This window comes from Meles meles, chromosome 12 (genome assembly GCF_922984935.1).
Source record: "Meles meles chromosome 12, mMelMel3.1 paternal haplotype, whole genome shotgun sequence".
In the NCBI taxonomy this organism is placed as follows: Eukaryota; Metazoa; Chordata; class Mammalia; order Carnivora; family Mustelidae; genus Meles; species Meles meles.
This window is the reverse complement of record NC_060077.1, coordinates 78,417,712-78,442,073: the sequence shown is the minus strand read 5'-3', so window position 1 is coordinate 78,442,073 and position 24,362 is coordinate 78,417,712. Positions and strand designations below refer to the sequence as shown.

Genomic DNA, 24,362 nt, shown 5'->3' with positions numbered 1-24,362 from the left:
AGCGTCTTCTAGTGGGCCTTATGCTTACCAGTTTCATGAGACACCTGCCTTCCAGATCATCCTGATTACCCTGTTGGTAATCATTGTCCGTTCTATAGAATATCGTGATTATTCATCACACTCAGTTTCATAAAGGTGAGTGGGAGTGGCTTGACATGGACCAAAACAAAATTATGTAGACTGAAATCTCCCCTGTGTGCACAGAGTTCTCTTAATGTTTTATATAAGAATTTACAATAATGTCAGAGAAGCCTTGTGTTTGAAAGTAGTAAGAATTTGAAAGGAATCTTGATAACTTCCCTCCAACTTCTCTGCCTGTGATAGACTTAGAGACTTTGAAGATATTTTCACCTCAGACAATCCTGATTACCTTTAAAATATGATAACACCTGTCAAGTGTGTGCTTACATGTTGTAATATGTCTTTTAGCTCTCTAGCACATCCGTAACAGGGACACAAATGGGCTGGTTTAAGGCAACAGAAATTCGTTCTCTTACAGTTTAGGGAGCCAGAAGTCCAAAATCACGGTGTCAGCAGGGTTGGTTCCTTCTAGAAGGTGTGAGGGAAGGTCTGTTCAAAGTTTCTCCCCTAGCTTCAGAAGGTGGCTGACAGTCCTTGGTGCCCCCAGGCTTGTAGACACATCCCTTCAATCTCTGGCTTCATCTTCACATGGTCTTGTCCCTGTGTGTCTCCATGTCTGTGTCCAGCTGTCCTCGTCTTCTAAAGATGGCAGTCACCAGATCAGGACCCACCTTAATCCAGTGAGAGGTCTCTGTAACATGATCCCATTTGCAAAAGACTCCCTTCCCAAATAAGATGACAGTCCCGGGTCCTACAATTAGGTTCGAGCATATCTTTTGGGGCACACAGTTCAACGCATAGGAGCCTTCATCCCTCCTTCAGTAAAAGAGTGTCCCTTCTCCAGCTTTATGGTCCACGCAGACATCTCGCTTTGCCCCATTTTCTAAGAGGCTCTGAGGAGTCAAGGAATCTGCCAGCAGCGTTTTGCCATGGAGATCCTTTGAGGGCAAATGTCTCCTTCTTGTTACTGTCTCTGACCTGAGCCTCCAAGGAGTCAAGGAGGCCCTGTTTAGAATTAAAGGCATAAAGGAAATCTCAGTGTCTTTCTGGCCAGTGTCCCTGTGTCACTGTAGGCCATCAGGCTTCAGGGATTTTTGCAGGTGTGTTTAACTGGGATGAATGTGTGACCTCATGTAGAGTGACTTTCATTTTTTTTTTTCCCCAACAGAATAATGCAATTAAAACATACAAGTATAATGCGTTTTCCTTTCTACCGATGAATTTGTTGGAGCAGTTTAAGAGAGCAGCCAATTTCTATTTCCTGATCCTTCTTATCTTACAGGTAATGACCTTTCACATCTTAAATCTGTTTTGAATTGTGATGACTCAGTAACACAAACTGTGGACATGTATAATCTTGAAAGTAGTTACACTAATGTAAGGGAATAGTGCTCACACAGAACCAGGGTGACAGTGTTCCATGAACAGGGAAAGGAAGCGAACGGAGATGTTTTAATTGTATATTTTTAAAAAATTCCATTTCATCCTGATGTGAGTGTTAAAACTGGTTTCCCCAAAGCGACTACAGTTAAAGCCTTCACTTTGTAAAATTATTTGTACCTTAAAATTCTGGTTTTCTGTGTGCTTGCTTGCCCTTTGTTTTTTCTCCAGATGCTTGATTTCCTCAAGAATATTAATTTGTGTTAATATTTGAGTCCTAAATCTCAATAAATTATTTTTGCAAACTGCTTTTACGTGGACAAAAGGCCTCTTCTTTTCCTGAGTCTTTGTCCCCATTGTGGCAAAGGATTCACTTACCTGGAGAGTGTTAATTGTCCCTGTGTAGTAACTGTTGTTAGAATCAGAGGAACTCTACACCCTCTCGTTGCCAGAATGTTGACCTTTAGCCCCTGATGTGCAGGCTACAAAGGGCAGCATAGCCACTTGTGTTTATCAGCTTCTTTACAACCAGAATTGGATTTAGGAAACGGTCTCATCTGCCGGGATTCCCTCCGAAGGCTTCATGAGATGGGAGTGTGTGTGTGCCCAGGTGGCCATGGAAGGTGCGGGGAGTGGCGAGGAAACCTGGGGGAGAAACAGAGACCCGACAGATGCGGTAGATTATGAAACCTCCAGGCTTGAGAGTAGAGAATGGTTCTGTTATCAGGAGGGACCACTGAAATAGGCCCGTGTGGAGACAAACACTAAAATTTGAAGGCTCTGCTTTGTGATATGTGAGCTGTCTTTCCCTGCCTGCCTGCCTTCGAACAAAGAAAAGGGGAATTACACAGTGAGAATAATGCGGCAAGTGATCTTTCTCTCTTCCAGCCCACCCCTAATCATCTTCTCCTAAGACAGAGCAATTTCAATTAGAAAAAATTATAGCCAGTTGCTTGCCTGGTTACTTCACTTAATTCTTGTTCTCTGTGATGCGAGGGCTATCATAACCTCCATTTTGCAGAGAAACTGAGGCCTGGGCAGGTACAGGAGCTTGCTCCAAATCCCAAAGCCCTAAGTGAGAGAGCAGGACAGGATTTGGATCCAGGAATTTCTCTGCAGAGCTTGTCCTTTTAACCACTATATTACGTGGTCTGAGGATCCATAGGACGGTTACAAGAGATCTTTACTATTCTTGCTTCCCAATCTTTTGTTCCAAGCCTGTCTTGTCTTCAAGGGGACAAGGCCTCTTCCAGGGGCAGCCCCTTTCTCGGCTGGACCAGTAGCGGTGACCGCCAAAGACGCCCAAAGCAATAATGAGCTTTCAGCCACTCCCTAATGCATCCTGACCTCCAGCCTGAGACCCTCAGAGACCACTGGCTGGGCAACCAGCAGTGGAGAGCCTGTTCTCTGCATGCCCTCCGGGGTCTATTCCTGGAGGCCAGAAGCTGGAGCGGGCAGCAGGAAGAAGGTTGGCCGGAGGCTCGGATGCCTTTCCTTTCCTCCAGGCTCTGCAAGGTGTAGACTCGGGTGTTGGGGGAGATTGGAGTTAGCAGCCACCTGTAGAGGCCATGCCTCCATGGGCACACATCTTCCTTGTGTTTCTGGCAGGCAATACCTGAAATCTCGACCCTGGCGTGGTACACCACCCTGTTCCCCTTGCTCGTGGTGCTGGGCATCACGGCCATCAAGGACCTAGTGGACGACGTGGTAAGGATTGCTTGTGCGGCTTTCTCCTCGCCAAGGCGGCATCCGTACCTTCTATTTTGAGATGATTAAAATAACCTTTTGTCTTCTTTCTTCTAAAGGCTCGCCATAAAATGGATAATGAAATCAATAATAGGACGTGTGAAGTCATTAAGGATGGCAGGTACTGTGCCTTCCTTTGTTGGTCACTTAGTTGCAGGGATAGAGTGGGTCACTGTGCTCAGAAACATACTTAGAAACAACCCTTCTGACCTTAGAAGGCTATCAGCACAGCGGCGGTTTCCCTTGAAGGGTCTCTGTTAATTTCCTAAGACTTGGTCTCCTCCTCGCGACCCAGAGGCTATAGCCAAGTTGGGTTATGGGCCCTACGGTATCAGCACTATTGTGTTTCTTTCTTTATTTTTTTAACTTTTATTTATTATTTGAGAGGGAGAAAGATTGAGTAGGGGGAGGGGCAGAGGGAGAAGCAGACTCCCCGCTGAGCAGAGAGCCCGATGCAGGACTGGATCCCAGGACCCCAGGGATCATGACCTGAGCCGAAGGCAGACGCTGAAGTGACTGAGTGACTGAGCCCCCCGACGCCCCAGCGCTGTTGACACTGTTTACTCCTTCAGCCTGGAGTCGCCATCTTTGCTATTCCCAAACCCATGTGTTCAAGATTCCGCCCACATACCTTGACACCTTTCCTCATTCTCCATCTCAAGGGATTTCTCCCTTCCCTTCACTTTGAGGGCATTTTGCTTTGCTCTTTCTTCTTGTGGCCTGCCTTTCATTAGGGTTATTGGTGTCGGTGTCTCAGCTGTCCTGAACTCTAGGTTTCTCAAGGAGACTGTCCTGATGGTATTCGGTTAGGGTTTTTTTTTTGTTTGTTTGTTTGTTTTGGTGCATCAGAGCCTCCAATGCACCGAAAGTGCTCCATAAATGTTAAATAACCATCGTCAGCTGTGAGCGAGGTGCCAACTCACAGACCAGGAATGAGCTGTTTCTGCGCAGCGCCTGGAGGCAGAACCACAAGTCAGGGGCTAAAAATAGTGACTGAGAAGATGCCAAATCACTGTGCTGTACCCCTGAAACTAGGATATTCTAGATCAATCACACTTCAGTGAAAAAGAAAAAAATAGTGTGAAGGCCCAATTCAAAGACTTTCTTAGGTGTCGACCCTGAGAAAAAGAAGGTGACTTAGACGCATAGTTCCGCTGTGTGTAATTTGCATACAGACGCTGTCTGTCTGTTTGGATGGCTTTTTTTCCTGCCCTGATAAGTGGATTCTGTTCTGAAGGTTACCTTTCAAATCACTTAGAGTCACTGTCATGGAGAGCAGTAAGATTCACAGCCAGCCCCCATGACCCTGGCAATAGGCCACAGCCTGGTTAACTCCATTGATAAAGAGTAGTTCCGAGTGGCCTTGAATTTGGGGTCAGGGTGCATATCTGATGGGACTGTCGCCCCAGCTCCCCCTGGACTAGGGCCAAGCCTGTGTGGAGACTCGGACCTTGTCGGGAGGTCAGGGGACCTCCCAAGGGGAAATCAGATGTCACAGTGGAAGGGTTCAACCGAATTGCCTCTCATACCCCCAAAAAGCTGTGGGAAGAATGTTCTTAACTTGTTCATTTATAATTTGACACTCATATGCCAATTCTAATTTATAGTTTTCCAGATACCGACATGTAAACTAACTACCCCTTCATTTATTGACAGATGAGCCAAGTTTTTTTTTGCTGCTAAGATTAAGAATTGAGTATTAAATTCTAATAAAATTGGTGAAACCGGTGTATAGGCATATATTTAGGATGTATTTTAAGTTGAAAAAAAAGTACGTATTTTCAACTCCAGGTCTCTTTTATCCATGAATTAATGGGAGGACGCACATAGTAATTGGATTTCTGCCTCCAAAGAAATTAACATTATTAGTTGTGATAGATTTGCAATATCTCTCAGGGATACCTTTTCTATAGATGAACATCTTTAAAACAGACTACTTGTTTTAAAAGATATTTTAAAAAGATGTTTAAAAAAGATGTTGACTTGTTAGATATTTAAAGGGCATTTCCTATGAAATTTAAGACTGAAAATAGCCGCGGGACCACCTGAGACCTGCGTCCTGAGCAGGTGGTGGACAACCCAGAGGAAAGAGAGCAGGAGAGGTAGGAGCACACGGACGTGAGCAAAACCAAAGGCGGTGCCCGGCATCCCTCTTTGCCGCACATTTAAGTAGCCCCCTCTAGTCCTCATTACACGACCTAGGAAAAGAACAGGTTGCAAAGGTCCCATCACCACCGCTTCCTTTAGAGGAGACCATGATTCCCGCGACCACGCAATGTGGTATCATCATTCACGGCTGTACTTTTAGGAAACCTTTTCTCTGTGATAGTCACGCTTTCCCCAGAATCGTTGGCTTCTAGAAAGAATAATTCCAAATCTTTTGCCAGTAACTTTGAAAAAGCCAATAAACTATCATTATGTTTAACATTTTAGATTCAAAGTTGCCAAGTGGAAAGAGATTCAAGTTGGAGATGTCATTCGCCTGAAAAAAAATGATTTTATTCCTGTAAGTGAATAAACCCTGCATGCCTCGTGTGTTGACCTCCCAGCGGCTCTGGCGCTCAGTTTTGCCTTGGGGATCTTTGTGTGATCGCTGTGTTTTGTTCTGAGCAGGCTGACGTCCTGCTGCTGTCCAGCTCGGAGCCCAACAGCCTCTGCTATGTCGAAACAGCCGAACTGGACGGGTAAGTGGGTCTTCACTGGGCCTGTTCTGAGGCCGATGGTTGCAGGCACATTCATTCCATTGAAAAGTGCATCATGAAAAGGAGCCTGAGGTCTGGCCCTTCCCCCAGCGCTTGCTGCGTATCCAGCAGTGTCCCTAGCAGACCAGCCTCTCTTTTTCCCAATTCCATCTGTAAAGTGGGGATCTCAAGCCTGCCCCCCCGCCCCCCGCAACTTCGAGGGAAGGTAGAAGCATGGACGCCTGAACCGTTCGTCAGCTTTGTCAGCTTTTGGTACAGCTGAGCAGTGTCGAGATGTCAAGATGCATACGAATGACTGTCCTTATAACCTCTTTTAGAAAAAACCAGATCCTTAAGAGTATTTGTCAGTTAGCACTTCTGGATTACTCTGGTTACTCGCCGCCACTGCTTTTGACCAGTTTGGAATGTGTTGCTTGAGTGCTTACTGTGTTGCCTTAGCTCTGTATTAGCTCATTTAGTCTCCTCAGCAGCCCTGAGGGACAAGTATTGGCCTCACCTCGACGTTACCCACGAGGAAAGGGGGGCACAAGGGGATGAGGTAGCCCGCCCAACGTCACACAGCGAGTGGCCGGGTTGGGACACTGCTCGCCTATGCTGGTTCTCCAGGCTGGTGTCGGCACTTCCCCTCTGAGGTGAACACCTTACCTCACACCCTAGATACCCGTAAGGTCTCTGTGGAGAGCTGAAGTCCTCTCAGAGGCACCAGGTCTGTCTTTGCTCTGTAAGTTAGTCAGCTGATCAGTCTTCCCTATAAAACAGCCATTATCCCCATGAGGGAGAGCCTCTAAAACTTTCCAAAGGTAGCAAATCCCAACAGGCCCTGTCCGAACAGACAGAATGGGAAGGTTGAGGGTCACAGGTCAGCATCTGAATATATGGGAACCCCAGAGTCCATGTTCGGGGAGCCCACAAAAGGACGTCCAGCGCCCAGATGCCCAGCCTGACTCTCCTTTTTCCAGAGTGTGCGCCTTCCTTGCTCTGTGCGTGGGAAATGCCACGTGCTGGGGGGTAAGGCTCCCACCTCCGCTCCTACGTAGAATTCTCTTCAGAGATACGGGATCCAGTTATTCTCTCTGGAAATAATAGGTTGATAGAGTCCAAACACTTTCTGTAACAAATATGTCTTGTAGAATAATCTTATCGTGATTAAATATTAGAAGCTAAGTTTTGTTGGTTTTTTTTTTTTTAAAGATTTTATTTGTTTCTTTTAGGGAGAGAGCCTGAGCAGGGGGAGGGTGAAGGGTCAGAATCTCGAGTAGACTCTGTGGTGAGCACGCAGCCCAGTGCAGGGCTTGGTCCCGTGACCCTGAGATTATGACCTGGGCTGAAATCAAGAGTCTAATGCTCAGGCGACTAACCTCCCCGGGATCCCCCAGGGAGCTAAGTTTTTAAATAGCAGTTTGATGGGGCGCCTGGGTGGTTCAGTGGGTTAAATCTTCTGCCTTCGGCACAGGTCATGGTCCCAAGGTCCTGGGATGGAGCCCCACGTCGGGCTCTCTGCTCAGCAGGGAGCCTGCTTCCGCTCTCTCTCTCTCTGCCTACTTGTGATCTCTGTCAAATAAATGAATAAAACCTTAAAAAATAATAATAGCAGTTTGATAGTCTAGGCGGGTGGCGAAAGCGAAGTTAGTAAGGAGGAGGACAGGAAGCACATGGGTGCCTCTGTCCCAACCATATTGGCCCATAAAAACAAACAGCGAAGGGGACCAACATTGCCCAAGTCATTGCCAAGGAAGTTTTTCTGTTGTTCTGGAAATAACCTCACTAAATCCAAAGTTCCAAGACAAACAGAGTTTGAAAATTGGAAAAGCTAATGACCTAGCTTTTGCTTCCAGGCATACCTAATGTTACTTTGTAGCATTTTTCATATATTTCCTTTCCAGGCTCCAAATTTTACTCATTTAATTTTCTTTTCCTCTCCTTTTAGAGAAACCAATCTAAAGTTCAAAATGGCACTTGAAATCACACACCAATACCTCCAAAGAGAAAATTCCCTGACAACATTTGATGGTTTGTGCAAACATGTCTGTCTTTGTTTTAAATTTTAGTTGCTTAGCTCAGTCGCAATTAATTAAAACCACAAGCTCTTTTGTATGTGAGTACTTACGTGAATCATATTTTTCTAAAGGTTTTATTGAATGTGAAGAACCCAATAATCGACTAGATAAGTTTACAGGAACATTGTTTTGGAGAAACACAAGTTTTCCTCTGGATGCAGACAAAATTTTGTTACGTGGCTGTGTAATTAGGAACACGGATTTCTGCCATGGATTGGTCATTTTTGCAGGTAACTTCGGAGTTTCTTGGGAAATTGATCTGATAGGTGCTTTTAAGTCTTAACGAGGGGATGGCTTTTTCTGTTCATTGTCCATCAAAACTGAAGAAAGAGTAATTTTATTGACATGGCCGTGAATTGATTTTCCCAAGTATTGATCATATTGAATTTTCCGCTTTTAGGTGCTGACACAAAAATAATGAAGAATAGTGGGAAAACCAGATTTAAAAGAACTAAAATCGATTACCTGATGAACTACATGGTTTATACGGTACTTATTTTCTATTTCAGTAGACGAGAGGCTAGACTGCTGTCTTTTGCTGTAATGCTGTTTTAGCCTTTTTTATTTTATTTTATTTTATTTTATTTATTTGACAGAGAAAGATCGCAAGTAGGCAGAGAGGCAGGCAGAGAGAGAGGGGGAATCAGGCTCCCCACTGAGCAGAGAGCCTGATGTGGGGCTCGATCCCAGGATCCTGAGATCATGACCTGAGCCGAAGGCAGAGGCTTTAACCTACTGAGCCACCCAGGTGCCCCTGTTTTAAGCTTTTCTTATGCAGAGAAATCTTACCTCTGCGGGCCAAGAAGAAGAATGCATGTGGTGTTCCAAGGCTAGATGGGAGAGAGAGGACTCGCTTACTTTTTTCTCAGAAATGCCATACCTCCAATAAGAGAATCCTTTCGGGAATGGAAATTCCAGTTGTCGGGGCCTCTGAGTGCTTGAGCATCTTGTGAACTAGCGTGACCAGCTAGAAAACCAGGGAGCCCAAGATAAGTTCAGGGACTGGGCTCCTAGAGTCAATGTAGGGCTGATTTTACTGCTGTTAGTTTCCCCAAGGGGTAGTTCTTGTAAACACAAACTTTTCCCCTGACATACACTGTATAAGTCTGCATAAAAGGCCAGGCTAAGTATAAGGTGTGTTGAGGGGTCCCCAAGAACACCCCCGGGTTTGGTGTTTCACTAGAAGGACTCAGACTGGAGCAGCTAGTTGGCCTCATAGCTATGACTTACTGTAACTTGCTACGAAGCAGGATCAGCAAAGGCAAAAGGCCCGTGAGGCGGAGTCTGGAGGAAGCCAAGTGGCAGCTTCCAGGAGTCAGTCCTCTCCCAGTAGGCTCACACGGCAAGACACACTTAATTCCCTGAGCAACAGTTTGTGACAGGCCACGTGAAATGTCCATACCAGGGAAACTCTGTGCCTGGGCTTTTATTGGGATCTGCTCACATAGGCACCATCGGCCAGGCAGGTACCAAAATTCCAGATTCCCTGGAAGAATGCAGGTGGTCGGCATAAACCATATTGTTTTGCACAGTTAGGCACAAAGAGCCGTTCTTATCAGGAAATAAGGAAAAAGGAAACCTTCCATCTAAGTTCCCAGATGTCAGCGAAAGGCAAACCTTGCAAGAAGGTCATTTAAGGATAGCATCTCAGGCCTGGCTCCAAATACTAGGCAATCCTCTGATTTCCCAGTGAAAATTCACTTTCTCGCAAGTATTTAGGTTAATTTGAATCCATAAGGTTTTGGGAACTTCTAAAACTTACAGTACTTTACATATACATGTTCAAAGTCATATAAAAGTAATATACTGATTTGAGAAACAACTCCTTTTTTCTCTGATCCGGCATTTCATGAAAACTTCGAACTTTTCAAGTGCATCTTCAATGTCATTGTCCTGGTTATGGCCAAAGTACTCACAATGAGTTCTCCTTTCCTGTGGCGCCACATGGTTTTGAGATAGAGCACTTTTGGAATCTGTGTCCAGAAATTTAAATATGTCCTTGGAAATTGTATTCCTACCCATAAATACCAGATACCATGAGGACAGTGGACTTTTGCATTCATCCCCTAAGTGTATCCTCATAATTTCCCCAACAGCATATACTTACGGTACCACTTTTTTTTTTTTAAAGATTTTATTTATTTATTTGACAGAGAGAGAGATCACAAGTAGGCAGAGAGGCAGGCAGAGAGAGAGGAGGAAACAGGTTCCCTGCGGAGCAGAGAGCCTGATGCGGGGCTCGATCCCAGGACCCTGAGATCACGACCTGAGCCGAAGGCAGCGGCTTAATCCACTGAGCCACCCAGGCGCCCCATGGTACCACTTTTTAAGTGAGCTTAAACTTGAAGTGATAATTAAAATTTCAGGAATAATTATCCAAATCTAGGTGAAATTCTCTTAGCTTAAAAAACTTACTCCTTCAGGGGCACCTGGGTGGCTCAGTGGATTAAAGCCTCTGCCTTCAGCTCAGGTCATGAACCCAGGGTCCTGGGATCGAGCCTCACATCGGGCTCTCTGCTCCGGGGTGAGCCTGCTCCCCCCACCCCGCCCTGCCTGCCTCTCTGCCTATTTGTGATCTCTCTCTGTCAAATAAATAAATAAAATCTTAAAAAAAAAAAAAAAAACTTACTCCTTCAGATAATTTTCTCTAAGCATCCCAAGTCAGCATGGCTTGAAATTATTTCATGTAAGTTACCTTCCCCAAGCAATATGATGTTATTCATACTGAAGGTCATGGATTGAATGCCCTCCAGGCATTAAAGGACGATGAAGGATTTGAACATAAGACACCACTTTCTCTTTTGAACTGTAGCTTTGGAGACAAAACTGTGCCTATATGTGTGACGCAGGGTAGTCAATCACAGAACTCAAATGGGCTTTCAAAGCATCCTGGTGGCGTCGTTTTCCCTTAAAGTGTGTTGTATTTACTGACTACTAAATTATTAACATGCGAGGTATTCAGTAAGCTTAGTTAGCATCTCTGACTTTCTGGGAGTTTGCAGTCTGTCTTCCAAATACACATCAGTGTTTCTTGTCTTCTAGATCTTTGTTGTTCTCATCCTGGTTTCTGCCGGTCTTGCCATTGGCCATGCTTACTGGGAAGCTCAAGTTGGCAACTATTCTTGGTACCTCTATGATGGAGAAGACTATACACCCTCCTACCGTGGATTCCTAAATTTCTGGGGCTACATCATTATTCTGAACACCATGGTGCCCATCTCTCTCTATGTCAGGTAAGGCTGTCCTCTCGTGGGCCTCCTGCTCTAAGGGAAGTGTGAGCCCATTTTCCCAATTTCGCACCTTCATTTCTGTCAGTAATTGTTGGTCTTTGAGGCCGTGAGGAACAAGTAAGAAGATGACATTCATGTCAGGATTGGGGGTGGTAGGGGGAAAGGAAATCAACACTGGAGTGTCTGCTCCGTGCCAGACGCAGCACCTTGTGTCTTGACCACTTTGCAGATGAGACCGCCAGAGTCCAGAAGTCACTCCTTGGTTAAGATTCCTTCTCAGTGGACTTCAGAGCCCAAGCTTCAGAAAGGGCCTTGGGAGAAGGTGGAGATTTCTAGTGTCGTGGGAAAACTTAGTTGTTTTCCTTTTCAAGAGCCTTCCTAATCTCTTAGCTGTTTATTACCACCCGGCACATCCCTTGCCAGTAAAATGCTTCCTGGCCACTACTTTCTGTTGGGAATGTCCCTCTCCCCTCCCTCGGTCTGCCTCTCAGAATGTTCTGTTTCTCATCTCAATCTCAACCACAATAGAGGAGTCAAGGTCCTATTCTGACAGTGGTGATCACCTTGCTTGGTGAGATTCCTCCCTTGTTCACTTTTTTCCTTCTTTAATCTCAAGGTCTGCTGTCATTCAGCAGCTGGATTTTAGACCCCCTGGAAGGGGAGTTGTGTCTTGGAATATACCCAGGAGCCAGAGTCTCCTCTGAGTTCTAATGAAGTAACAGCCTAGAGACATACAGGATCACATATACTTCTGTAATTAGAAGCACTTGTTTTATTTTAATTTTATTACATGTGCATTTGTTTGATTTGTAATTTTATTACATGTAGTTACTGCTATTCTCTCACCATGGAGGAGAGCCCTGGGGAGCCATGTGTTTGCAGTCACTTAAAAAACAACAACAACAACAAAATCTGAGATGAGTTTTACCTTTGTTGAGGGAGCTGTTAAACAGATTATTTTGCTTAAAACTGTGTGTCAGTTTCAGTTTTTAAAAAATCATGTCGTGATTAATGTGATTTCCTTATTTCTCTTGGAAATAAAGGTCCTTCTAGATCTGATAAGTCAGATCAGGTCATTCTGCTTTGTTTTCTACCCTGTGGTAGTTTTCCATGGCCTTCAGGATAAACTCATTATTGAGGCCATGCTATGACCCACAAGGCCCAGTGTGGTCTGTTGCTCTCCTCTCCCCCCACTCATCACCTCCTGTACCTCGCCCCCTCCTTAGGCTCCCTCAACTCCAGCCACCTTGTTACTCCTCAGGGTGGTGCCAGTACCTACCACAGACCCTTTGCACCTGCTCTGGTCCTTGCCTGGAATGTTTCCGCCTCTTACCTACATGGTTGCTGTTTCATTTCCTTCAGACCTCTGCTTGGACATCCCCTTAGCACGCTGGCCTTTTCGGACCCACTCCATCTCAGAAGTCACTTCGTTCCCTGTTGCTCTCCATCTTCCCTTTACCCTGCTTTGATGTTCTGTGGGGAATTTTCACCACATGCTGTATTTACAGGTTTCTGTATTTGTCCCCAGTAGAAGGTAGCCTCCTTAAAGACAGGGATTTTGTCGGTTCTGTTTCCTAATGTGGCCTCCTGTACCTAGAATGGTGTCTGGACATAGCGGGCACTCAGGAAATACTTACAGGGTGAGAGAGAAGGAGTTCTTTTTCCATCTCTTTAATTTATTATAAGACCTCTTTTGACATTCAACCTTGGCTGAATATGTAAACAGCTTCCTTAGAACTGCGATATATTTAATCTCTTAAGAGTTTTAAAACTGAGATGATTCTTCTAGACTATCTTATTTGGGACATTCTTTATCTCCATAAAAATTTAGGAAAAAAAACCCCTGCTTTTTCACAGTGTGGAATCACAGTGTAGGAGTTAATTGCCAAGAACCCTAGGGCCTACTTGTGAGCACACAGGGCCTGCAACCTCGAGGACCCTCCCCTCCAGCTGGGGGCAGAGGTGAGCACGGCCATTCCAGGCATCCCGAGGTGCCATGGGGAATGAGAGAGGGATCGCTCCATTATCACCATGTCGCTAGTCCCACAGGGCCCTGGGGTCAGATATACTCAGGATTGCGTGAGAAATCAAGGCTGGAGAAAGATGTGTCTGGTGAGGAGAACCCGGAGGTTGGCCGCGTGGACCCTGCAGGGCTCATGGGCAGCCCGTTCCTGTGCACGCAGGTGTAGATGACGCCCGCTCCCTTCCTCTCGGATCTGAGAGCGCCATCCAGAGTAACCTTTCGTCCTGTCTTCCCAGTGTGGAAGTGATCCGGCTTGGACAGAGTTACTTCATAAACTGGGACCTACAGATGTACTATCCAGAGAAGGACACGCCTGCAAAGGCCAGAACCACCACGCTGAACGAGCAACTCGGCCAGATCCATTACATTTTCTCAGACAAGACGGGGACACTCACGCAAAACATCATGACCTTTAAGAAGTGCTGCATCAAGGGGCAAATCTATGGTGAGTGGAAGCCATCGCTCGGTCCCCCGGGGCCCGTGTGACCAGGGTCTGCCTTCCCAGAATTGCCAGGGTCCTCCCCAAGCCCAGCCCTGGTGGCCATTCTGGGCTGAGTTCTGAGGTGACTTCACTGGTGGCCTCGGGAACACATGCGTGGGAGAGGTCAGCAGTCAGAAGTAGGCACACGTGCCTCAACAAATGAAACATAAAGTTACCGTGTGATCCAACAATTCCATTTCTTGGTATGAACCCAAAAGAAGCAAAAACAGGGGTGGGGAGGGGGATTTGCACAAGCATGTTCTTACCAGCATTATTCACAATAGCTAAAGTGTGGAAGCAACCCTCAGGGGATGAGTGGCTAAAATGTGAGCTGCACATACACCCGGAATATTAGTCAGTCTTGAAAAGGAAAACGTTCTGCCAGACGCTGCACCATGGGTGAACCTGGAGGGTACCATGCTCAGTGAAAGAAGCCAGTCACAAAAGGACACACATTTACACAGATGGGAAGTGGAATGGGTTGTTGCCGGGGGTGGGGGGAGGGGAGGATGGGCAGTTACTGTTTAACGAGTACCGAGTTTCAGCTTTACCAGATGAGTGAGCTCTGAAGTGGGTGGGGGTGATGCATGGCAGTGGGACTGTATTTAATGTCACCAAACTGTACACTTAGAAATGGTTAAGGTGGGACGCGCCTGGGTGGCTCAGTCGGTTAAATGTCTGCCTTAGCTCAGGCCATGATCCCAGGATCCTGGGATCGAGCCCCACATTGGGCTCCCTGCTCGGCGGGGAGCCTGCTTCTCCCTTGCCCACTCCCCCTGCTTGTGTTCCCTCTGTCAAATAAATAAAAAAATAGTTAACGTGGTGAATTTTATATGTATGTCCCATAATTATTGTGAAAAAGTTGCTGTGCATTCTAATATCCTGAAACATACTGCATATTTATAAAAATATTAAGGCTAATACTGTATTCAATGAGAATGTTCTTTTAAATAAAGATTTAATACAGTTTTTAATCATTTTATTTTTTTTAAGAGATTTTATTTATTTGAGAGAGAGTGAGCACGAGCAGGGGAAAGAGCAGAGGGAGAGGATTACGTAGACTCCGTGCCGGATGCAGAGCTCGACGTGAGGCTCGATCCCGCCATCCCAAGATCACGACCCCAGTGAAATCAAGAGTTGGATGTCAGGCACCTGGGTGGCTCAGTTGGTTAAGTGGCTGACTCTTGGTTTCAGCTCAGATCATGTTCTCAGGGTCCTGGGATCGAGCCCCATGTGGGGCTCCGTGCTCAACAGGGAGTTTGCTGGAGGAGTCTCTCTCTCCCTCTGCCCCCTCCCACTGTGTACTCTCTCTCTCTCAAATAAGTAAATAAACCTAGAAAAAAAAAAAAAGATGCTTAACTGACGGAGCTAACCAGGCACCCACTTCATACAATTTTTTAAAAGAGCAATTAGAACACCGTGTGCTTTTCCCTTGTAGAAAACTATACCATGAATGTGTTTTTACATAAGGAGCATCTCAGACATGGGGTCTGTGAGGGAGGTGGTGGGACACTGGGCGTCCAGGAAATGGTTGTTCTCATGTACATGAGAGAGAATTTATTTTCATGGTGGTTGCAGGAGGCAGGTAAAGCACTTCAAGGGACAGGAGTCTGGACCCCGAGGAGGATGCCATGTGGAAGGACAGAGGCACCAGTATTTGAACCTCTAGACCGGGGGGTTGGCGGGTGGGGGTCAGCAAACCTCTTGTGTAAGGAGCCAATTAGAAAGCATATTTGAGCCTTTGCAGGTCGTGTATCGTTGGCATCAGATTTTCTTGTTAGGTTCTCTTTTGTTTTCACAACTCTTGAAAAATGTGAAAATCAGGGCACCTGGGTGGCTCAGTGGGTTAAAGCCTCTGCCTTTGGCTCAGGTCATGGTCCCGGGGTCCTGGGATCGAGTTCCGCATCGGGCTCTCTGCTCAGCAGGGAGCCTGCTTCCTCTTCTCTCTGCCTGCCTCTCTGCCTACTTGTGATCTCTGTCAAATAAATAAACAAAATCTTAAAAAAAAAAAAAAAAAGTGAAAATCGTTCTAAACTTGAAGGCTGTCCAGAAACAGGCTGAGACCCATAGAACCAAAGCAAGGTGGGGCGGGACCTCCGCACACGGGAGGAGACTCCATTTCTTGTGTCCTGTTTGTTTTTCAGGAGACCATCGGGATGCTTCGCAAAACAGTCACAGCAAGATCGAGGTGAGTCCTTTCACCTCGGGAAGGGTTCAGGGGTGCGCATTTGTTGCCCACAGTGGCTGAAACAAAGTACCACGAAATGGGTGGCTGAAAACAACAGAAGTTCATTCTCTCACAGCTCTGGAGGCCCGAAGTCTGAAATCAAGCTCGCAGCAGGGCCATGCTCCCTCCGAGGTCCTAGAGAAGAGTGCTTCCTTGCCACCTCCTAGCTTCCGGTGGTGGCCTGCAGTTCTTGCCATCCCTTGGCTTACAGACCCGACCCTAAAATGTCTGCTTCCGTCGTCCCATGATGGTCTCCCTGGGCATCTGTGTATGTGTCCAGATTTCCTTCCTCTTATAAAGATACCAGTCACTGGATTAGTGTCCCCCATCATCCAGTAGGACCTCATTGTAACTTGATTCCATCTGCAAAGACCTTATTTCCAAATAAGGTCGTCCTCACAGCTACCAGGGGTCAGGATTTCCACGCATCTTTCTGGGGGACGCCATTTAAGCCCACCACAGGGTGCCTTTTTGTTTTAAGACAGGTGTGACCCTCTTGACACTAAAAAGAGTGTGTTAAAAATCCCAAGATCACTTTTCCAGAATGACTTGGCTTCGAAGACAAGCGGCTATCGTTTGTGACGCCCACGTGGACATGTTGAAACTCTCATGTCTGTTTCTTCTCTCCACGTCTCTCAGCAAGTCGACTTTAGCTGGAATCCGTTTGCTGATGGGAAGCTTGCGTTTCATGACCACTATCTCATTGAGCAAATCCAGTCGGGGAAAGAGTCAGAAGTCCGCCAGTTTTTCTTCCTGCTTGCGGTCTGCCACACGGTCATGGTGGATCGTCTGGACGGTGAGTGGCTCTCTGGCATCTCGGGCATGGGGACAATGTTCTCATCCGCAGGTAACTCACACTCGGCACTCACGTGCATATAAGGTACCAGACGTGTGTGTCTTTTACTCAGTGAACATCAGTGAGCCGTCACCCCGATGGTGTAGGAGGCGGCAAGACAGGAAACCAGCTCTCAGGCTCTGAAAATGCACATCTGCTTCAAAGTTATGGCTCCATATGTGTTTATCGCTTTGCAAGTGAAATCTTATCGTTAACAGAAATGATGGACTCTTGCATTATCACTGGAAGAACCCCAATCTTCCCTCCCTGCTATTACTTGACATTTATTGAGAGTGAAAAGTCAAGCCTTATCTGGATCGTAAGGGAACTTTGAACTTGAACAATCTTTACTACAAAATAATTTCAGAGAGAATTTATTTTCTGGATTCAGATGTGTTTGGGGTTTGAAGGAATACCCACCAGAGGCTGGGCTCACTTAAGGTGCCTTTTTCATGGGAAGGAGCATAATTCGTGTGTATTTGCATGGGAGCCAGCAAAGCTGACTTGTAGGTTCCTTTGCAGAATTCTTTTTTTCTTTGGTTTTGTTTTTTTTTTTGGAAGATTTTTATTTATTAGAGAGAGAGAGAGAGAGAAGAGTGCACACAAGTAGGGCAGGGGCAGAGGGAGAAGCAGGCTCCCACTGAGCAGGGAACCAATGTGGGGCTCGATCCCAGGGCCAAAGGCAGACGCTGAATGACGGAGGCATCCAGGCGCCCGCTTTGCAGATTTCTTTAAATACAGCCGAGCCAGCTTTGTTGCAGCAACTTGGTCCCGTGTCCGTGAAAGCTAGCCCTTTTTCCACACGCGGACACTACAGTAGGTTATATAAATATACCTGTGCATTATCGAAATGCAAAAGCCACCCTTTTGCAGTTCTGCAGTGAAGCACGGTCTGCCTGTCCAGCCTCCCCTCGGATCAGTGCGGCAGAGGAGGGGGCCGTTCTGTTTTCTGACCTTGCGACCTCACGTGTGGCGAGTATGAGCTCTCCGGGGGGAAGGAATATGCAGAAAAGCTGAACGTGTATACAAGCTCCGTGTGGTATCTTTCAGCAGATTTCAAAGAAACCCATCCCAAGGCAGGCTCCACGGTGCAATAAAGCGAGATAACCGCAGAATTCAAATGGGGGCAGACACACGGAAGGCTGTTAGCGGGCAGAGTGGGGGAAGACAGGGACACACCAGGTCGTGAGTAACCAACACGCAGGTCAAGGTCTGTTTGTAGCCGAGCACATTTTATCATACAGTAAGCATCCACTGTGATGTTTCTAAGCAACATGGTTCTCTTAGGTCTTGACCCATTAGTAACCTTATTCTGCGCCCCCCCCCTTTTTTTTTAATAGCGTGTGGTGGTATTTTGAGAACTAACCAGCTGACTTAGGCAAACATCCTTCAATCTTACGGCCTATATGTTCTTTTCTCCTCCCTGGGATGTTACGGGAAGAGCCCTGTTCTGCCAGAGATGGGCCGGCCCCGTCTGGGTTCCTGCCACAGCACACGGTGCAGACCCGGGTCTTGCGTCCGAGTCCAGTGTCCTCCGTGCTGGCTGGCGGAGGGTTGGAGTTCAATGTTCCTTCCAGCCGAACGTTGCGCAGCTCTTTGTCCCACTGTCCACTGAGGCCAAGAGTTGTACGTCTCGAGGAAACTTCTTTCACACGGTCCGTGATGGGCACTTGCAGTCAGCCACGGCGACCTAGAATGGATTTCTAGGCGCAGGAGGCTGAAAGAGAAATTGGTTGGGGTTTGATATGTGAAGTACCTTGAAAGGGTCCCTTGGAAGGACCTTGGGAACCCCTCCTCCCGCTGTGATCGATCATCCAGCCCCAGAAAGCCCATGGACCTGCCTGACCCACGCAGCAGGTCAAGCAAGACCCCTTCTGGTTGGGTCCCCTTGCCGTGCCGCTGCCTGCTGGGCGCCTTCGCTTCTGCTCTTGCATTTTCTCTTCTGTAGGAATAATGGAGACTGGTCAGTCTTTACTACGCATCACATCAACAGGAGAGGGAGGCAGTCCATTCACACATGTTGCCGTAGACCTCAGACTAGCTCAGTGGCAGTCTGTGTGACTCGAGTGTGGGGTCTCTGTGGGGGCACCTGGGGACAGAGCTTGGAGAGGCGGCTTTGGTATTCTGTTGCTCTGTAGTGAGTGACCGCGACTCAGTAGCTGGAAACACACATCATGCGCTGATGGGCCTGTAGGCCAGAAGTCTGGGCATGGCATGCCAGGGCTCTGTCCTGGAGATCGCCCTAACATCAAGGTCAGGCCATGTGCTCATCTGGAGCTCCCGAGTCCTCCTCCAAGCTCACAGGACAGTGCGGGACTCTGTTTTCCATAAAGGACGGAAGTCTTCCTTCCCTGCTCCTATAGGTCTCCCTTCTTCCTGGCCACGTGGCCCCTACTCTCTTCAAAGTCAGGAAACAAGAATATCCCTTCCATGGAATCCCTTCCATGGTTCCAATCTTTCTCCCCAGGAAAAGCCCTGTCCCTTTTAAGGTCTGACCTGATTAGGTTGCAAACACTCAGATAATCTCCCTATCTTGAGTTCAACTGATTTGGACCTTAATGACACCTGCAAAATGCCTTCTGGGCAGGACCTAGATTAGCACTTGAATAACCTGGAGGAGGTGTGTGTACCCGGGGGGTGTGTTGGGGGAGTGGGCAGGAACCCCAGGGCCACCTTTGATTCCTGCCTCCGGCAGAGCTGTGTGCAAGCAGAGTGTGGAAGGCTTGGAAGCCTTTTCTTTGTGAAGTCTGGATGCGCTGTGGGCCTGGGTGTGCGTGGGGTCTGTGGGAAGGACCAGGAAGTCCCGAATGCGGGAGACACTCAGCAGTGCGTTGCAGGGGGTGAGGTTGTTGAGGGGGTCGTCAGAGAGGTCCCTTGTTTTAGGGCTGGTGACGAGGAGATGGAGGGCTGGAACCTGCCAGAGAAAGCTCTGGCGGCAGGCTCGCCACAGGTGTGATTTGTGGTTGGAGGATCTTTTTATCTGCCTGGTTTCATGGTCCCCAAATTAGTTTCTGAAAGAAAAGAGTGTCTCTCTGGTTGCCTCCAACTGTACAGTAAATAAGGAGTTCTCTTTGGCAATGGTTCCCGACGGATATTTTTGGTCCTGGTTTCTTCCTGCAAACATCAAGCTGGAGTTTGGACCAGCTCCTTGAGTTCCTTCCGGTCTCTACTCGTGGGCAGTTCTGTGACCCCATTAGGAGAAGCAGATGGAAGGGGGGGGGCGGTTTTGGGTAATGATAACAGTATCAGTGTTTGTTCCAGATAGGATTGTCCTAGTCATGGGAACTTTACCACCTTTTATCACGTCATTGCTTTTTTTCTGCTGGAAATAAGCTCGCCATCAGCACCGTGCCACAGGGTGTCAGCCACACGGGCCCAGGGGCGGCATTGTGTCCCCACTGCTGCTTGTTTAGCTCTGGTCAAATATTTGCCCTCGGGAGTGTGGGAGTGTGCGTGTGTGCGTGTGTGTGTTTCTGGAATGGATGGACTCAGCGTGTACATTCGTAACTTCTGGTACACGACTTTCTGGGTGACAGAAAATCTGAACTGTCATCTTAAGTTACTAATCGGGAACTGATTGATACGGACTTAATTAGAGTGAGCCATGTGAGCAGGTGTGTAGAGGGGTGGGTGTGAGGGGGAGGCAGGTGTGTGTGGGGATGGGTGGGGGGGGCGGTGGGTGTGGAAGTGTCACTCTCCCCACAGCTTATTCACCCCAGAGCATCCTCCCCTTCCTAGTGGACCGATGGTGTAAAAAGCTGCTCATCCCTCCACGTCTGCATCCTGCTCAAACCATGGTGGGAAACGAAATGCCTTTTTCTGTGAAAATTCATCTCACTGTGGAAGTACTTTTCTTTCTGCTTTGAGGCAGAATAACTGAAGTAGAAAAATGGCAGGGCGCCTGGGTGACTCAGTCGGTGAAGCGTCTGCCTTCGGCTCAGGTCATGATCCGAGGCTCCTGGGATCCAGCCCCGCGTCGGGCTCCCTGCTCAGTGGGAAGCCTGCTGCTCCCTCCACTCTTCCCCGCTGCTCATGATCTCTCTCTCTCACTCTCAAATAAGTAAAAATCTTAAAAAAGAAAAATGGAGGGCGCCTGGGTGGCTCAGTGGTTTAGGCCGCTGCCTTCAGCTCAGGTCATGATCTCAGGGTCCTGGAATCGAGTCCCGCGTCCGGCTCTCTGCTCTGAGGGGAGCCTGCTTCCCTCTCAATCTCTCTGCCTGCCTCCCTGCCTACTTGTGCTCTCTCTCTGTCAAATAAATAAATAAAATCTTAAAAAAAAAAAAAGAAAGAAAAATGGAAAATCTTTTTCAACTTTTTGCTGAAGTACAACATGTGTATGGAGACGAGCATATGGCTGAGTTTTTTTTCACCAACTAATCCTCCCATGTCATGAACACCCACATTTTTAAAAAACAGAACATTACGAGTCCCATAGAAGTCCCCTTGTGTTCCCTTCCAGTCAGTGCCCCTCTGAGGGAACTAACCAGTCCTGACTTGGCACAGCCCGGGTTAGCTTTGTTGGTTTTGTGGTCGGTGTAAGTACAGTCATAGCGCGTAGACTTGCATGTCTGCCTTCTTTGGCTCAGCGTGGTGAGATTTATCCCACTTGTCGAAGTGTGCTTATGAGCAGAAGGTAACTTTCCATTAATTAACTTTAAACATCAGGCTATGGAACAGATTGATGAATTTTGAGGGTTTTCTCCTTCTTTTTTTTTTTTTCTTTTTTTTAGTATGGGAATATGGCTGTGGTTACGTAAGCACACTCTTCCAGAGGGAAGACAAAGGGTACAATCCTTTTAGAAAATAAATGAGTAATATTTGCCAACCAACTAAAAATTATCAGAATTCTTTAGCTGTGTATTTTCACTCCTGGGAAGCTATCCTTAGAAAATAGTCAGCAAAACCTCTGCACACAGACCAAATAGTTATTATGATGTTATTTTTGAGAACAGAAAAATTTGGAAATAAGCTAAGTGCCTGTAATTGGAAAATAGTGACATGTTCACATTCGTTAAAATAATGTTTAGAAAGAATCTTTAAAGCTATGTTAAGATGCTCCAAATGTAAGGTTTAAGTAATCGGGGTGTAGATGTATGTTCAGTATGATAGAAACTATTACCGAAATAGACATTTTCAGAAGGACTGGAAAGAATTGTAACACACTGTCAATACTGTTGTTTTTCCTCTGGATGGTGGGGTTAGAGGAATCCTTTCCCCTATTCCTCGCCAGTTGTTTTGTTTTGTCTTGTTTTGTTTTACTTCTAGTTTATGTTACTGTTTATAATTAGAAATAAAAACCTTAAAGTTTGACAAGTGTTAATGTTGGCATACTCCTTAAGAATCAGCGATTTGTTTTGGGGGGGGTGTTTTGGGCTTTGCGCTACATCCTTACCCTGACGTGAACCCCAGCCGTGAGCTCGGGGTGGTGAGCTCTGCATCTGGCTTTACAGCTTCCCTGGTTTTCTCTGTTAGGTCACCTCAACTACCAGGCGGCCTCTCCCGACGAAGGTGCTCTAGTGAGCGCGGCCCGGAACTTTGGCTTTGCCTTCCTCGCGAGGACCCAGAACACCATCACCATCAGTGAGTTGGGAACAGAGAGGACTTACGATGTTCTTGCCATTTTGGACTTCAACAGTGACCGGAAGCGAATGTCTATCATTGGTAGGTCTCTTTCAAGAGTGTGTCTGTGTGTCACCCATTGATCCATTTTATTTTATTTTTTAAGATTTTATTCCCTTATTTGACAGAGAGAGAGACAGCGAGAGAGGGAACACGAGCAGGGGGAGTGGGAGAGGGAGAACCAGGCTTCCCACTGAGCAGGGAGCCTGATGCGGGGCTCGATCCCAAGACCCTGGGATCATGATCTGAGCCAAAGACAGATGCTTAACGACTGAGCCACCCAGGCACCCCTGTATCAATCATTTAGATGCAGCCTTTTGCACATTTTATTTAATAACCCCAGAATAACACGGGCAGTGAATGAACCACTTGGCTCCTGGGAAATTGCCGCGCTCCTGGGAAATTGCCGCGGAAACCTGTTTTTTTTCCCGGCATCCTGGTTGGTGTCCGTCACTCAAAGGGACACCTGCAGTATATCTGAATCTTGCAAATGTTGGCCTTCCTCCACGATATGAGCCGCCAGGTGCTGACTCGAGGGGGGGAACATGGTGGGTGGTCAGAGGCCACACACACGTTGTTACTTTGTGAGGCCCTCCGAGCACTTCTGCTCTGCACTTGGCATCAGGGAAGGGAGAGATGGTAAGAGAGGGGTACAGAGAAAAGCAAGGCTGTGCTCAGGAAGCAAGAGTGTACCTCCAGTCCAGGCACAGGACAGCAGGCCACCAAGTGGAGAGGATGACTGCTTCCCAGTATTGAAAGTTTTAAGTTCATGATTTAAAACAATTTCAGATTTACAGAAAGACTGCAGGAATGATTTTTAAAAACTCTTGTATCTCTTCCGTAGCTACCAACTGTTAGATTGGCCACATAGCCTTCATCATTTTCATCATACACGGATTCTTGTTTCCTGAACCATTTGAGAGTAAATTGTGGAGCCGACGCTCCTTTTCCCTAAATACTTAAGTAGCTATGTCCGATGAATAAGAACATTCACTTATATATAAATAAAAGATCTGAATCAGGAAATTTAACATGAAACACTATTATTATCTAATCTACAGGATGTTTTCTGATTTTACCAGAAATTTTCTTTCCCCTCCTCCCTCCTTTTCTTCCCTTCCTCCTGCCCGGTTCAAGATCCAAGACTGCATACGGCAATAGGGGACTGTTAACTCCAGTCTCCTTTAATTTACAAAATTTCTCAATTTTTTTCTTCTGTACATTGACATTTTTGAAAAGCACAGGCCCACTGTTTTGTGGAAAGTCTCTTGATTCGGGTCTGTCGGAAATGCCCTCCTGATTGAATTCAGGTTATGCACTGTTGGTGCTCTGCCCTTCCAGCGTATCACATCCGGAGGCCCGTGATCACTAGTGATGTTGGCTTTGATCGCTCAAAGTATCTGAGATTTCTCCACTCTGAGACTGAATTTTTTATTTATTTCACAGACAGAGATCACAGGCAGGCAGAGAGGCAGGCAGAGAGAGAGGAGGAAGCCGGCTCTCCGCGGAGCAGAGAACCCGATGCGGGGCTCGATCCCAGGACCCTGGGATCATGACCTAAGCCGAAGGCAGAGGCTTAACCCACTGAGCTACCCAGGCGCCCCTGAGACTGAATTTTTTTTTTTTATATTTTATTTATTTATTTGACAGACAGAGATCACAAGTAGGCAGAGAGGCAGGCAGAGAGAGAGAGAGGATGAAGCAGGCTCCCTGCGGAGCAGAGAGCCCGATGCGGGACTCGATCCCAGGACCCCGAGATCATGACCTGAGCCGAAGGCAGAGGCTCAACCCACTGAGCCACCCAGGCGCCCCTGAGACTGAATTTTTAACCAGTAAAAATATATAGGTTCAACTGTCTACTGAATGCTGATTAGGCATATTTTACTGAGTGCTTTCTATGTGCCTTAGCACTGATCTAGACCGATTATCATGCTTAGCCTTTACCTTGAAGAATTCAAAATCCAGTTCGCGAAGAGGGCAC

At 46.9% G+C, this 24,362-nt stretch overlaps 1 protein-coding gene across 3 annotated transcripts in view; it reads left to right on the top strand.

Moving 5' to 3' along the window:
* The window catches only part of ATP8B1 (ATPase phospholipid transporting 8B1), a 125,717-nt gene that overhangs the window by 79,824 nt on the left and 21,531 nt on the right, over positions 1-24,362 (top strand). For all 3 annotated transcript variants that reach the window (XM_046024392.1, XM_046024391.1, XM_046024393.1), the window contains 13 exons: positions 1,250-1,363; positions 3,070-3,168; positions 3,267-3,328; positions 5,641-5,713; positions 5,821-5,891; positions 7,837-7,919; positions 8,038-8,196; positions 8,367-8,455; positions 11,009-11,199; positions 13,456-13,664; positions 15,845-15,888; positions 16,567-16,723; positions 22,235-22,423. In XM_046024392.1, the coding sequence (XP_045880348.1) occupies positions 1,250-1,363; positions 3,070-3,168; positions 3,267-3,328; positions 5,641-5,713; positions 5,821-5,891; positions 7,837-7,919; positions 8,038-8,196; positions 8,367-8,455; positions 11,009-11,199; positions 13,456-13,664; positions 15,845-15,888; positions 16,567-16,723; positions 22,235-22,423 (1,540 nt within the window). The remainder of the gene's footprint in view (positions 1-1,249; positions 1,364-3,069; positions 3,169-3,266; positions 3,329-5,640; positions 5,714-5,820; positions 5,892-7,836; positions 7,920-8,037; positions 8,197-8,366; positions 8,456-11,008; positions 11,200-13,455; positions 13,665-15,844; positions 15,889-16,566; positions 16,724-22,234; positions 22,424-24,362) is intronic.